Raw genomic sequence first — 16,467 nt, forward strand, 5'->3', positions numbered from 1 at the left:
ACTAACTATCTAGCATTTATAATCTATTTCCTTTGTTCTTTCTCAGATACTTTGGTTAAGTTCCCTCATGTGCTCCTTGTTCTCTGAAGAATTTTGGATTTGCTTTTTACTTTTCCGTCAATGGATTTCCAGATACTATCTAACTGAAAGTTAGATTACAGTTTAACCTGCTGGTAACCTGGATAATATACAATTTTATTAAATTAAATACAAGTAAATATATCACAGTTTAAAAACCGAGTAATAACAGAACTTTTTGACAATTTTAGACCCCATTGAATTGTATCACAATGGTGTTTGACCATATTATCAAGGAATTCCATTGTTCTTACATGTGAATAGATTTTATTTAATATAAAAACTTAAATTTTAACTACAACATTTTTTGTAAAAACACAACAGATGGCAAATTTACATTATTTTTCCAGTCCTTTTTAAACAGTGATGGAAAAAATGGTATTTGTCTAGCAATAAGTTTTAAGAAGTTCAGACACAGGAAATAAGCACTACTTATCATGTAGACATTAATGTGTGACAGACAGTTATACCAGGCTGGTTGTGTTGATTAAGAAAGACTAAAAACACTTTTTAAAATATCTGTTATGTGAATATGCCAACATTTCCTGTTTAAACTTGTTTTATCTAAAGTTTTATAACTACAGCAACAAATCATCTCCATTTACACATCAAATAGAAACATGAATCACTTGTAATGATTAGAAACTTGATAGAATTTCAAATCTAGTTTGGGGAGTCATTCAGTGAGAAACAGTGAAATGATTTTCCATGTGAAAAGGTGGACAGCAGAAACAGAAAGAAACAGTGAAACTAAAAGAGAAACAAAGAGCTTTGGAACAACGAGGCAGCAGGAGGACAGCTGCAGTTTAACAGCTTCAACTCACTGACAGGAAACAACATTAGAAACATCATCATCCTCAACTCATCTGCTGCACTGACACTGACACCTTCAACGGACACACCTTCAGTTTATCATAAGTGTTAATGAATGGAAACATCCTGTGAGTGAAAGTGTGTGTGAAGGTGTGTATGTGTGTGTTAGTATCAGGATCAGAGAACGACAGCTTTCCTCTGTTCCAGTCCAGATTCACTCTGATCCTGTGGAGCTTCTTCTGAACTGGGAGAACACTAGATCCAGCTGATGGTGAACATAATGAGTATTGACTTTCATGAAACCCTATTCCCCATAATCCAGACTGTATGTGTCCCTTTCTCTGGACAGACTCTGGTGACACACCCACTACCCATAATGTACTGTATCCAACCTCGACATCCCAGCTGTGAGTCCCTGAGTTAAAGCCCTCAGAGCTCAGGACAGAGTTGTATAAATCAAACCTGAACCTGAACCTGGATTATCAGGAAGCTGCTGCCTCTCTCCTCCTAGTCTCATACTGGTCAGATCTTCAGACAGGATGAGGTTTGGATGAGCAGTGTTTGGGTCCAGAATGAGAGAAGTGTAGGAGACCATGTCCTTCATGTTGTTCCAGATGTTGAAGGTCAGGTTGCCCAGGTGTTTGGCCTGGTCTATCAGAGCTCCTGAGGGCAGCTGTGGATCATCCAGCAGGGGGCAGCGCTGGACTCTTTCCACTGCAGCCTTGTAGTTGTGCAGGAATGAGACGTCTTCAGCTCTCAGCTCCTCCTCTGTGGCTCTGACTGTGTCTGAAAGAGCTGCTATCTCTCTGCTCAGAGCCTCCATCTTCTCCTTCATCATCCCACTCTTCTGCTCCTCTTCCTCCCTCAGTGCAGCCAGCCTGGCCTCCTCTTCCTCTGCTAGAAACTGCTGAAGCTTCTTAAACTGCTCCTTAATCTGCCTCTCTGTGTGTCGGGCCTGGACCTTAATGTGTTCTGCTGTTTGATCAAACTTCACTTGAACTTCTTCACAAACCTTTAACTTCTCCTTTAAGGGCTCCAGAGTTTCCTGAAGTTCCTTCTTGTGTTGTTGTGCAGCTTCATCGATGGGTCTGAATCTGTGATTGGTGTGATTTTGTGAGATGCAACAGACGACACACGCTGGCTGCTGATGGTCCAGACAGAAGAGTTTGAGTTTCTCAGAGTGCAGACTGCAGAGAGCCTCTGAAGCTCTCTGATCTCTCTCCTGTAAGAACGACTCACACAGATTCTTTAAAGCCAGGTTTGAAGGTGGATCATACTCTGATATTTCCTTACAAACTGGACACTCGTGTATTATTCTCTCTCTCCACCATCTCTTCAGACAGTCTTTACAGAAGCTGTGGCTACATGACAGAATAACAGGATCTCTGAAGACCTCCTGACAGACCGGACAGCAGAGATCCTTCTGTGATCTGGAAGCCATTGAGTCTGTGAGTGAAGCTGAAAACAGCAGACAGGAAGTACAGTCAGTCCTGGCTCCCCTCCCTCCTCTACCACCTTCACTGAAACTTCCTTTGAGTCGTGTTTTTGCTCAAACTCACATTCAGTGTGTGGAGCGTCAGCAGCTTGAAGCAGCAGTGTTGGAGTTTTCCACGTTTCTCTCCTGTAGCTGGACTCACTCAGAGGAAGCTGCTAGTTTGGTCTGAGCTCAGTCTGATCGTCTGTGCGTCTCTCTTTACCGATGAAAAAGAACAGCTTGTTTCCTGGTTAGTTTCAAATGAGTCAGGATGAGGAGGGGAGGTTAATTCACTTTCCTTTCTCAAATACTCTCGCTTTACAGAGAAACGAAGGTGTGTTTCATTCCAAAGTTCAGCCGTTTACCTGCCGGCAGCTGTAAAACAGGTCACAACATGAAGCTCAGAAAAGAAAGTGTGATTCAGTCGTGGAGGTGTTTGTGAGGTTTCATTTTGAAAGTGCTTGAGGGTCTTCAAGTTTAAAAAACAATCGAGTTTGTTCTTTCTTTTCCACATACCTCAGGAGTGTAATGCAGGAACATATACACAGGGAATTTTGTGTGTTTATTGGTAAAAACAACAGTTTTCAGCTCATTAGTAATAAATCTTGTGAACTTGTTTCTCAGTAAGGTTGCACTGTTTATAGTGTCTATACTAGGGTGCTGGAAAACAAAGTATGTCCATATTGAAATAATTCCACCCTTTGTCAATACTTTCAAGGAAAGAAGACTAATTATACCAAAAAAATTTTCAGTTTATTACTGTATTTTAAAGTCAAGATGAGTGATATTTCTCTTTACATATTAATCACACATTACTGATTCAGGTTGTGCTACATTATAGCACATTAACAGAGTCTGTTTGTTTCAGAGAGAGGATGAATTCAGTGAGTAAACTCTGACCTGGATAGAAAAAGATTTACAAATGATTCATGTAAAGGTACTGTTTTGAATTTTCAGAACAAAGCTCAAGAGAAGAAAGACATTAAAGACAAAAGAAGATGCTTTAGATGTTCAGATGTCATTCTGAATCCTGAAGTATGAGAATGTTCAAGCATCTACAAAGGGGAAGAGATTCAATGCGTTCAGTCAACTTAATAAAAATTGAAACTTTTTATTTAATGAACAGAAAGAATACCTTTTCAGTAAGTATATAAGATCAAAATAATCAGAGCATTGGAAAGTGAAGTGTCTTTTTTTGCATGTAATGAACACTTTAATTAAATCATTGCGAAACTGATAAATTATTAAATAAATGTAAAGATTCTCACAAAGCGAACAGTTCCTGCTGGCTCCTTCTGTCTGTTTTCTGTTTATGATGATAATTCCTCTTGAAAAGGAAGAGGAACTAGTATAGTCTGAATTTTCATTAAGCCTTAAAAAGTGCTTTAACATATGTGAAAAACTGAGAGAATTGTTAGGAATAGCTTTTTGACTTTACTATAATCCCTCCACCACTGATCCCACTGATAGTTTGGTCATGTTGTCTGACATGATCAAAGGAGCAAAATTTAAATTTCATGTTAAAAACTTTTAACACCCTGGACTCGCTTGTTGCGGAGTCGTGGTTGATATTAGCCTGAAGTACCTAATAAGAAACAGTACCACCCCACACAAGGTTACAGCATTGTTACATTTCCCGTTGACCTTGAGGTTGACATCACTGGCATTAAACCTTGTCCAAGGTTTTTAGTAGAACGATCTATGGTATCGCATTGCCTTATCTGAAGTTATCGCATTCACTAACTTATGTGTCCAAATTGCACACCCATCCCCCTCTGCTTTGAAGCAAGACCTGGCATGACAGTGTATTTATGTCCCAATTGTTTAGCTGAGCATAAAATACAAGTATGCACACTACAGCCTGTGCATACTTATAGTTGTAGCATATTCATAACATACCTTCATATTGTGTACATTATAACATATCCATAATAGACCCATATTTTGTACCCTTATACCTTTAATAGACCAATTTTTGTAATATATCTATATTATTGCCCAAGCACTTTCTAATTTCCTCTCAAACTCGTGAGTGAGGGAGGGGGCTGAGTAGGCTAGGCCGGATGGCTCCTGGCCTAAGTCGGGCAATGGGAGTATGTGGTGGGAGTGTGTTTGTGGCTATCTTCACTTTTTTATTATTACTATTGTAAATATATAAATTCCTGCACTCTCTGTAAGGCATTACCCATGACCTTTAGTGCTTTTTTGTTTTAACTGTGTCGTTTATTTGTTATGTATTGTAGACTGCTATTCTTAGTCTTGATCGTTCTGCTGTAACACAAAAATTTCCCTTGTGGGATCGAATTACCATGGAAAAAATAACTATGTACTTCATTTTTCAAACTGCATTTTACCTTATTTTTTGTTGAATAAATAATGACACAGTATAATATGTTGTGTTCTTTTGTTTTGTTTTTTATTATGTCCTGATATATAAAACTTTAAAACTGAAAGAGTATCTTTTTAGACATCATGTTTAGGCACTGGGTAAATCTAACTTTTGGGGGGTTTTTTTGTTTTTGTTTTCTAGCTGCAGAGAGGTTCATCATCATCGTCATCATCATCATCATCATCATCATCATTCTAATCCACAGTAAAAAATCTGATGGCTAACACGGGGGGTTCTCAAGCAGAACTGATGACAATGCAGGGTTTAAGATCTAGTTTCTTGAACATAATGTCCATGTGAGACTGGTCCCTTTCAGAGACTCATTACTGTTGATCAGCCACTCAAGTGGTCACTTTATTTTTCATGTTTGTTCATGTCACCATGGATTATTCTTCAGATTTATATGGTGTTTGACACAAAAAACAGAAGATTTCAACACAGTTTTATATGCAATTTGGAGATGTAATTGGACAAGTTAAATGTGTTTTTCACAATGTTTAAATGAGCACTAAAATCTTCTAGTCAGATGTTCTTAGTTCATCCAAGGTCTCGGCTGAAGTTCAGAGGTGATCATGCCTTTGCAACTGCAGCACCTAGACTCTGGAATAACCTTCCTGTTGATATTCGTACTTCCGAGTCTATTCAGTTTTTTAAATCATGTCTTAAAACTCCCCTTTCTACTTTGGCTTTTGAATCAAATAAATTTATATTCGTCACCTGTGCTGTTTGTTGGTCTGTTTGTTTACTAATGTTTTGAATTTAACTTTTTATTCTCTGTTTAGCTGATTGTGAAGCACTTTGATCAACACTGTTGTTTTCAAAATGTGCTATAGAAATAAATTTTGATTTGAAATGCGAAAAGTTTTTTCCCCTCAGCCATAAAAGGCTAATGGGGTATTGGGAAATGGGGAAACCTAAGTTTGTGAATGTGCTGACCTGATAATTTTCTATTAATTATGAAGATTAAAGTATTTTTAAAGGGCTACCAGACTATAAGGCACACTGTGGATGAATGGGTCTGTATTTATACATAAGGCGCACTGGATTATAAGGCGCATTAAGCGAAACAAAAGAGTCAGATACAATAAGTCAAACTTTACTCATTCTTCTTGCTTCTTCTACCATTGCTTCATTAATGACTAACTTCCTATTGTTCTCCTGACTGAAGTTTGGTCCGTTTACAGCATCCTGCCATGCGATTGCATTTGTCCCTAACCATCGGAAAACCTCCCATTAACTTTTATCAAGTGGAAAAAAGTTAGCATTCATCCTCCAGCTTCACTGTGTTATGGCTGTGTAGCTAGCAATCACGTAGCACATCATTATATATCAGCTAGCCCAACTTCAGTAACCCTACAAACATCAATGCTATTTAGTTTTCTGTATTTATTTATGTTGGAAGTGATAGCAAAGCCGTACGTTTTAATTTTTTTCAGAAATCTCTCAGTCAAAACATGGTATATCATGTGTAGGTGTAAGCTATGGCCGGGAAATGATTTTTCAGGCAACTCATTCAAAGCCCATGGGCAGACACATGGTGATGCGAAAAAACTCTGGAGCGGATAATGGCCCGATTCTATTGGCCTGGCATCTGGACGTGCGCCGCCGATGCTCGTTGCGTCTGGAGTGTCAGCTGGTTAGCCAGCCGGCCATCCTGAAGGCGCCTTTGCACCTGTTACCCCTCATTGAGGTCCTGTTTGACCGTATCGGTATGGACCTCATTGGGCCATTTCACTGGAGTGCACGCGGGTATCGCTTCGTATTAGTCCTGGTGGATTATGCAACACGATACCCGGAAGCAATGCCACTGAGCATCATTTCCGCGAGAAGTGTGGCACAGGCACTGTTTCAGGTTGTCTCCCGGGTTGGTATTCCGAAAGAAATACTGATCGACCAGGGCACATCGTTCATGTCTCGCACACTGAGGGAACTGTACGGGTATTAAAGCTGTTCGGACCAGCATCTACCACTCTCAGACCGACGGGTTGGTGGAGCGGCTGAATAAAACCCTGAAGTCCATGATCTGTAAATTCATTCACGAGGATGAACGCAATTGGGATCGCTGGTTAGACCCTCTGTTGTTCGCAGTGCGGGAGGTGCCCCAGGCCTCCACGGGATTTTCTCCCTTTGAACTGTTGTACGGCAGAAAGCTGCGGGGGGTGCTCGACCTGATTAAGGAAAACTGGGAGGAGGGTCCAAGCCCTGCGAAAAGTGAAGTTCAGTACGTGCTGGACCTGAGAGCAAAGCTACACACACTCTCACAGGAGAATTTGCTCCAGGCCCAGTAGCGGCAGCAACACCTGTACAACAGAACTCAGGCAATTTTCACCGGGAGATAAAGTGCTTGCGTTACTTCCTTATTCCAGCTCTAAATTACTCCCCAAGTGGCAAGAGCCCTTTGTGGTCACACAACGAGTGGGGGACGTTGATTATGAGGTAGTACGATGGGACAGGGACGGAGCCACGCAGATTTACCACCTCAACCTCTTCAAAGCCTGGAGGGAGGCGGAGACTGCTTCTCTGGAGAGCCTGGTAAGGGAGAGAGCTGAGTTGAGGCCGGAAGTGCCAAAATCTAACATCCCCACTTCCCTCCATTGTAGTGACCATCTTTCACAGGCCCAGAGGGCGGATGTTGCTGCATTGCAACAGCGCTTTGACGACGTGTTCTCCCCCTTACTCAGCCGTACTTCTCTCATAGAGCACCATTTTGAGATGCAGCCTGACGTGACGGTGCGTTCACGGCCCTACAGGCTGCCGGAACATAAAAGACAAATTGTGCTCCGGGAACTGAAGGAAATGCTGAGGTTGGGAGTAACAGAAGAGTCACACAGTGCTTGGTGTAGCCCCATTGTTCTTGTGGTGAAGAAAGATGGGTCTATACGGTTCTGTGTTGATTATCACAGGGTGAATTAGGTGTCACATTTCGATGCTTATCCCATGCCCCAGGTCAACAAGCTCCTGGACCGGTTGGGTACCGCTCGCTTTTTCACAACACTGGATTAACCAAGGGCTACTGGCAGATTCCCTTGTCAGCAGAGTCCAAGGAAAAGACAGCCTTCTCCACCCCGTACGGTTTATACCAATTCGTTACGCTTCCATTCGGCTTGTTCGGGGCCCCTGCCACCTTTCAGCGCCTCATGGACCGGGTGGTGCGGCCCCACGCTGCCTATGCTGCTGCCTATCTAGATGATGTCATCATCTACAGTGACACGTGGGCGGAGCATGTGTGGCGTGGGGCTGCGGTATTTGAGTCTCTGAGGCAGGCTCACGGCCAACCTGAAGAAGTGTGCGGTTGGGCGGAGGGAGGTACAGTATTTGGGGTACCACTTCGGGGGCAGGCAGGTGCAGCCTCAAGTGGAGAAGACGGCGGTGATTGCATCATGCCCGCGCCCCAAGACAAAAAAGGAGGTGAGTCAGTTTCTGGGGCAGGCCGGCGGTTCGTACCAGGGTTCGCGGACCTGACCAGCCATTTAACTAATCTCACCCACAAGGGTGCCCTGGATCTGGTCCAGTTGTGCCAGGCGGCGTTTGTGCAGGTGAAATGGGCTCTCTGTGGAGAGCTGCTGCTGTTCACGCCTAACTTCTCCCTCCCTTTTTGTCTGCAGACTGACGCATCAAACAGAGGGCTGGGGGCCGTTTTGTCCCAGCAGGTAGGGGGAGCTGACCGGCCGGTCGTCTACATCAGCCGGAAGCTAGCGCAAGTCAAGGTATATTACCATGGAGAAGGAGTGCCTGGCGATCCGGTGGGCGGTCGACTCCCTTTGCTACTACCTCCTGGGATGCCCACTCACCCCCTGCTCAGACCATGTCCCGCTGCAGTGGCTCCACCATATAAAGGATGTCAATGCCCGGATCACTTGGTGGTATCTGACTCTGCAGCCCTTTAAGTACAACGTGATCCATAGGCCGGGCACGCAGATGGTCGTGGTCAATTTCCTCTCCCGCTCGAGCGGGGGGGGGGGGGGGGGGGGGGGGGCAATAAGGTTTGGCCAGATGGCCCCGGCCCCAGTCGGGCGGTGGGGATGTGTGGCGTTGGTGTGGTCTCTGGCCGGCTGCAGATGAGGGGTGATGCAATGAGCTCCCAAGGCGGCGCAGGGGTGGGGTTGAACAGGTGTGCTGGGATGTGAGTGTGATGATGTCTCTTTATATGTTCACAGTGACAGTCGGAGGGAGAGAGCAGACGTGACAGCAGAGCGGGAGTGTCTGTGTCCCAGTATAACGAAAACCACATTATAATCACAGTTGAAAATAAAGTAGTGCTGTCAGTACGTTCGTGTCCTGCCTATGATTAACGGGTCCAATGTTACAGACACATTTATTTCATTTTTCAAATCTCCGTTTTCAAAAATACCCATGTACGTGTGGACGTAGCCTTGGTGTTGTTGAATGTTTCCCCGGTCATGTCTCTGTTTGTCTCTCTCACCCCTTGCCCTCCCTCCTCCCTTGCTCTCTCACCCTCTCTCATCATGCTCTTTCGTCCTGCTCTCTTGCCCTCTCTGACATCCCTCGCTCTCTATGTTCCCCGGGTTATGTCAGATCCTTTCTCAGTTTGTGTGTTCCTGTATTTCCTTTATCCCTTTAATAGTCTCTTGCCTGGTGTGCATCATATTCAGTTTTTATGTCCCCTGTCTTGTTTGTGAGATTGTGTCCAGCTGTGCTTCCCAGGTGTCTCCTCTTAGCCATGATTCCCTCGTTTGCCCTTGTGTGTATTTATGTCTGCATCTACCTCTGTCTTCAATCACAGTCTCCCTCATTCCCTGGCTGTGTGTTCCACCTGTTTATATAGTTTTCCTACGCATTCTAGTTTAGGCAAAACACCAAAAAAGCTGTTTTCGAGTTAAGTCCTGTGTATGAGTCTGCATTTTGGGCCCTCAATCCTGCCTGCTTCACACCACCAAATGACACTCTGTTTAAAAAAGTCTTATCTCTGATTCTATGTGTATTACTCAGCAAGCAGTGCAGAGTTTAAATGGCGCTGATGTGGGTGAGGGGACTTGCCCAGTTCTGGCTCCATCAAAGTCTGGGTTTTTTCCTTGCCTTCTCTGATAAGAGCTGGGGGCCTGAGTAGTGATTTTAAAATAGTTTAAACTTAAAAATCATGCCATTGCATTTTCTTCTTTTCAGTCTCATTCTTAATATAGAAAATTCCATTACATATGAACATTCAGTCACATATGGGTAGGCTTCACTTCATGTGTCATCCATTTTATGCTATTTTACTTCAATTTCATTAGTACATTCTTGTGTACTCATTCAGTTCAACAGTATCCCTTTTAAACCAAATACTTTCATATCTTTAAAACTCTGTGTTTGTCAATCACAATTTACTCAAAACAATTTCTTTTTACTAAATTGTACACCTTAAAAGTCAGAGACTCAGAAATCAGTGTGTGTGTCTGCTCTCTCTCATGCACTTCCTTACATGCACACACACACACCTTTATCTTATCTCTACCTTACCTTATCTCTTTTGTTCAAGAACAAAGAATAAAGTTACTGTTATTAAAAGCACACAAAGAAACTCTATTATAGCACACTATAATCACATATAACAGTGGTCCCCAACCCCCGGGCCTCGGACCGGTACCGCTCCGTGAGTCGTTTGGTACCGGGCCACGAGAGTTGAGGCTCAGGTGTGAAATGTATAGTTTTCAGGGTTTTTATCAGTTTTCAGCGTTATTTTGTTATCGTTTTGATTGTTAACTCGGTTTTCCCGGGACTTTTCACGTGTGTTATGAATAAATCTTCTTTTTTAGGTACCGGTACTAGTTTTATTTTGTTGTATTTATCCGCGACACATTAAAAGCCGGTCCGTGAAAATATTGTCGGGCATAAACCGGTCCGTGGCGCAAAAAAGGTTGGAGACCACTAACATATAAGACTGGAGGTTGTGCCTTTTTACCCTATTTTGGACGTAATGAAATTTCAATCTCTCTATGTCCCAGTGATTAAAATACAATCAATATAATTTATTATACTTTTTATATACTAATATACTAATATATATATATATATATTTGCATTCAAATAATGAAATACTTTAGTAATGTCTAAATGACTAAAACAATTAAAAATAAATTCAATTTACTAATGCGTCCATTATTGCCCAATTCATTATTAAAGTGCAAAATGTTTTATTTGATAGATTTGACCATAATTACTCCATAATGAATAATGATTACAGTATTTAAGCTTATGATTTTTAGGTAGATCAACATTTACAAATACCAGAAAAGATATGTGTAACAATGACCATGGATAGCTGACTATAATGTGAGCCGCAGATACAGGATGGAATCATTGCCTTTATTAGTAAATACATGCGTTGCCTTTAACATTCACACCTTTAATTTTGATACATGCCCTGCAACAACTGCCTTACAGCAAGATTAGTTAAAATTTTTATTTTTAAATATTTTAAACAACAAAGATAGCATATTGACATGGAGCAATCCTGCATTACAGTAGTATTATGATGTTAGTGAACAAAATAAAACTAATGTTTTACTCAGTGCAACTTTTTCAGTGTTCATGTTGATTAAAATTTACAGGATTGTATGTGGAATCAATCCATCCATTTGCTTCTGCTTATCCTTTTCAGGGTCGCGGGGGCGCTGGAGCCTATCCCAGCTGTCATAGGGTGAGAGGCAGGGTACACCCTGGACAGGTCGCCAGTCTGTCACAGGGCTAACACACAGGGACAGACAACCATTCTCGCTCATATTCACTCCTGCATTCACACCTATGGGCAATTTGGATTAACCAATTAACCTATCTCCACAGACTGCATGTCTTTGGATGGTGGGAGGAACAAATCGTTGTTGTCCTTATATTAATAAGTTAAAACTGTCAACATTTCATGATGAACAACGAGGCAGCAGGAGGACAGCTGCAGTTTAACAGCTTCAACTCACTGACAGGAAACAACATTAGAAACATCATCATCCTCATCTCATCTGCTGCACTGACACTGACACCTTCAACGGACACACCTTCACTTTATCCCATGTATAAATGTATGGAAACATCCTGTGAGTGAAAGTGTGTGTGAATGTGTGTATGTGTGTGTTAGTATCAGGATCAGAGAACGACAGCTTTCCTCTGTTCCAGTCCAGATTCACTCTGATCCTCTGGAGCTTCTTCAGAACAGAGAGAGCAGTAACAGGAGCTGATGGTGAGCGTGCTGAGTATTTGCCTAAACTGAAACCGATTTTCCATATTCCAGATCTTATCAGTCCCTTCCTCTGCACAGACTCTGCTAACACACCCAGTTCCCACCCTGTACTGTCTCCAACTTCAACATCCCAGCTGTGAGTCCCTGAGTTAAAGCCCTCAGAGCCCAGGATAGAGCTGTATGAATCAATCCTCTCTGGATTATCAGGAAGCTGCTGCCTCTCTCCTCCTCGTCTCACACTGGTCAGATCTTCAGACAGGATGAGTTGTGGATGAGCAGTGTTTGGGTCCAGAATGAGAGGAGTGTAGGAGACCATGTCCTTCTTATTATTCCAGATGTTGAAGGTCAGGTTGCCCAGGTGTTTGGCCTGGTCTATCAGAGCTCCTGAGGGCAGCTGTGGATCATCCAGCAGGGGGCAGCGCTGGACTCTTTCCACTGCAGCCTTGTAGTTGTGCAGGAATGAGACGTCTTCAGCTCTCAGCTCCTCCTCTGTGGCTCTGACTGTGTCTGAAAGAGCTGCTATCTCTCTGCTCAGAGCCTCCATCTTCTCCTTCATCATCCCACTCTTCTGCTCCTCTTCCTCCCTCAGTGCAGCCAGCCTGGCCTCCTCTTCCTCTGCTAGAAACTGGTGAAGCTTCTTAAACTGCTCCTTAATCTGCCTCTCTGTGTGTCGGGCCTGGACCTTAATGTGTTCTGCTGTTTGATCAAACTTCACTTGAACTTCTTCACAAACCTTTAACTTCTTCTTTAAGGGCTCCAGAGTTTCCTGAAGTTCCTTCTTGTGTTGTTGTGCAGCTTCATCGATGGGTCTGAATCTGTGATTGGTGTGTTTTTCTGAGGCACAGCAGACGACACACACTGGCTGCTGATGGTCCAGACAGAAGAGTTTGAGTTTCTCAGAGTGCAGACTGCAGAGAGCCTCTGAAGCTCTCTGATCTCTCTCCTGTAAGAACGACTCACACAGGTTCTTTAAAGCTCGGTTTAAAGGTGGATCATTCACTGATATTTCCTTACAAACTGGACACTCGTGTGTTGGTCTCTCTCTCCACCATCTCTTCAGACAGTCTTTACAGAAGCTGTGGCTACATGACAGAAGAACAGGATCTCTGAAGACCTCCTGACAGACCGGACAGCAGAGATCCTCCTCTGATCTGGAAGCCATTGAGTCTGTGAGTGAAGCTGAAAACAGCAGACAGGAAGTACAGTCAGTCCTGGCTCCCCTCCCTCCTCTACCACCTTCACTGAAACTTCCTTTGAGTCGTGTTTTTGCTCAAACTCACATTCAGTGTGTGGAGCGTCAGCAGCTTGAAGCAGCAGTGTTGGAGTTTTCCACGTTTCTCTCCTGTAGCTGGACTCACTCAGAGGAAGCTGCTAGTTTGGTCTGAGCTCAGTCTGATCGTCTGTGCGTCTCTCTTTACCGATGAAAAAGAAGAGCTTGTTTCCTGGTTTGTCGCAGTTTACTGATGTCAGGGGCGGAGCTCTTTTCACCTCCCTTGGCTGTCAAGAGTTTTGCTTCAGCCATAAATAAAGGTGTGTTTCATCACAGAGTTCACTTGTTTACCTAACAGCAGCTGTAAAACAGTTCAAAGCATTAAGCTCAGAAAATAATGTGTCACTTCATGTAGTTGTTTCGGAGGCTTTATTTTGAAAGTGCTTTATCCTGCCTCAATATTTGGCAGATTCTCTAGCTGCTGGTGTGTAATACAAACACAGGGGATTTCATGTGTTTACTGGGATGCAAATTCTTCTTCTACCTTGTGGGATTATAATATTATTTTATGCCATGTTAGACCCCTAATTAAAGATTGTGAATTATTATGTAGTTTTAGTTTGCATTATTCTCCTGAATTAGAAGAAGCTGATAACTATTGCATTTGTTAAACTGATTTGCATTACATTAGACTGCTGATTTATTGTGAATGAATGATATTGTTTTATGCTGCAATATACTGCTGAGTTATAAGAAATACTGTTTGCAGAAAGTCATCGCCTTATTTGTCTGATTAGAAGAGAACAGAATATACTGGAGTTTTCTGCCCCATCTCAGCAGGAGCAGATAAACAGGGAGCCAAGGTCGTAGCTTAGGCGCCGTGTGAGAGAAAGAATGTGAATGTTTAGGCTTTTATGATAAGGTGGGGGCCACTAGAGGCTATAAGAGTTTGATCAATGCTCCACCATTTTGAGATCTGATGCTGTCTGCGTACGGTGTCCATCTCCCACGCGTGTGATCATTAAAATCATTGTTTGACTCAACCCGGCCGGACCAGTGTTGTTATTGTGGTGTTTCCTCCTGTATCCATCCCCAATATTTGAATCCGTAACAACCTTTAACTCTCACAGACCCAGTTTCCCTTTACTGGGTCTGCAAATGTATAGACATAGTATATTGTTACACATTTGTACAGTCTCACACAGCTCTTGATAGGCGCACTGCATTATGGTTAGGGGCCGAGCTTGTTTACTCCTGCTAGAGCTGCTCTTTTATTGAGAGACTCCTTCTTGTGGTGTAAAGGAGGGATAACTACCTTTCCAGCACTTTGTCTTATTGGAGACTGGGGCACACATTATTTTACAACAACCAAAGAAAATAACATATTTGAACAATATGAACATTTCAACCAAATATTATATTGTAACTAAAAGATTGTGGGGGTGGGGGTGTCTTGTTTTTGTCCTTAATGCCTCTCTTGTCCTTACATATGTATACTTATCAGTATCTTGGAGTAAAATTGTTAATTGCTCATATTATTTATATCCAGCAACTACAACTTCAAAGTTTAAGTAAAACATGATAGTAGTAATTTACTATTAGTGTGCGTGAAGAGCGTACAGCCTCACAGGAAATCTTTCATTTCTGCGGTTAATGGACACAAACTCACAGCGGAGCCACCTGGAACATTTGCTGGTAAGTGGACTGAGAGCAAACTGTTAATGTAATGTTAACCATGTGTCACCCACTCTGTAACTTTCTCAAGAACTAAAGTTCCATAGTACCTGAACTTTCATTCTTTTTTTTTTTTCTTTTTTTTTGCCTGTCCCATTTGGTTCTTTAGCCGTCAGAATTGTTGTCTGAAGACCAACAAGGATACCCAATGGATTTACTTTGCCAAATGGATCATTGTGGCATTGCCGTATTGGTCCATTTGATCGACCTTTGTTTTTATTATTTATTATATTTTATTTTCAGATGTTACAGACGGGACAGACATGAGTGAGGGATAGGAAAGGGAGAGAGAAAGAGGAAGGAAAAGAAAAACAGAAGGGGAGAGGGACAGTGAGAAAGGGGGGGAGAAAAAACATCTCCTGGATCACCTGTTGAGAGAAGAAGAATAGAAAACAAGCAAAAAAAAAACAAAAAAAACTAAACCAACATACTAGACACAACACCATCGCATTAATCTAGCTAAGTGTAAACAGCAGTAAATACTAAATATTCAATGTTGTTGTGCAGCACGCAGGACAGACAGCGCACAATGTACTTTCATTCTTAAGCTGTTTGCCCATTGTCAGTACCAGTCAGAGTGCCTTATTTTATTTTTTTATTTGAGACTATTAAAAGAAACATAACTCGAAGTTAATACTTTGTCCTACAATTTGATTTGTAATAAGCATATTTTTTCTCAGTAGTGAGTATGTTGCAGAATGTCTCTGTGTGTTCAGCCTTTTTTTCTGTTTATATCTTTTGTCATCATGGAACAACCTGTTCATTGGAGACAACGGTGCTTTTGCCTATCAGTACAAATAATAAAAAGGTTGTTCCATGTTCTTTTGTATGCATGAAATCCATTAACTAGTCACCAGAGATGGGCAGTAACGTGTTACAAGTAACGCGTTACTGTAATGCAATTACTTTTTTCAAGCAACGAGTAAAGTAAGGGATTACTATTGCAAAAAAGGTCATTAGATTAAATTGGTACACCCCAAATCTCCACCATGAAAAGAAAAAACAAAACTGATAGTTACTGCTTTACTGCGTTACTAAAACTGTTAATTTAATGTTATTAATGTAATTTAATGTAAAATAATGTTGTACTACGTGATTGCTAGTGACACAGCTATGTTAGCATAACATTAGCACAGTGAAGCTGGAGGATGAACGCCAACTTTTTTATCCACTCGATAAAAGTTAATGTGAGGGATTCTTGTGGTCAGGGACAAATGCAATCGCATAGCAGGATGCTATACATGGGGCAAACTTCAGTTAGGAAAGCAACTGAGATTATTCATCCAGTCATTTGCTATGATTGTTGCCCGGCATAATTTGCAGATGATAATGGTTGTAGCCGCTGCGATGCTTTCGACAAAAACAGGCGCAGCTTGATGACATCATCAACATGCGCTATCGCGGTAGAGCGGTATAGTCAAAATATCTATCGTTGGTCAAATTTATATCGTTTATATCTTATATCGTTTATATCGCCCACCCCTAGAATCGTGTATGTTTTTCGTTCCACTTCTCACGTGTGCACCACTTTGTGTTGGTCTTTCACGTGGAATTCCAATAAAATTGATTCATGTTTGTGGCTGTATTGTGACAAA

At 42.1% G+C, this 16,467-nt stretch overlaps 1 protein-coding gene and 1 pseudogene across 1 annotated transcript; both read right to left on the minus strand.

The window, feature by feature from the left end:
- Positions 1–405: 405 nt before the first annotated feature.
- Positions 406–2,582, minus strand: LOC106676453 (zinc-binding protein A33-like; annotated as a pseudogene).
- An 8,470-nt stretch (positions 2,583–11,052) lies between these two features.
- Positions 11,053–13,328, minus strand: LOC112432638 (nuclear factor 7, ovary-like). The gene is made up of 2 exons (XM_076882604.1): positions 13,209–13,328; positions 11,053–13,107 (listed from the first exon to the last, which is right to left on the minus strand). The coding sequence occupies exon 2, from the start codon at positions 13,088–13,090 to the stop codon at positions 11,702–11,704; it is 1,389 nt and encodes a 462-aa protein (XP_076738719.1). The 5' UTR covers positions 13,091–13,107; positions 13,209–13,328; the 3' UTR covers positions 11,053–11,701.
- Between the last annotated feature and the right edge of the window lie 3,139 nt (positions 13,329–16,467).

This window comes from Maylandia zebra, linkage group LG3, assembly GCF_041146795.1.
Source record: "Maylandia zebra isolate NMK-2024a linkage group LG3, Mzebra_GT3a, whole genome shotgun sequence".
In the NCBI taxonomy this organism is placed as follows: domain Eukaryota; kingdom Metazoa; phylum Chordata; class Actinopteri; order Cichliformes; family Cichlidae; genus Maylandia; species Maylandia zebra.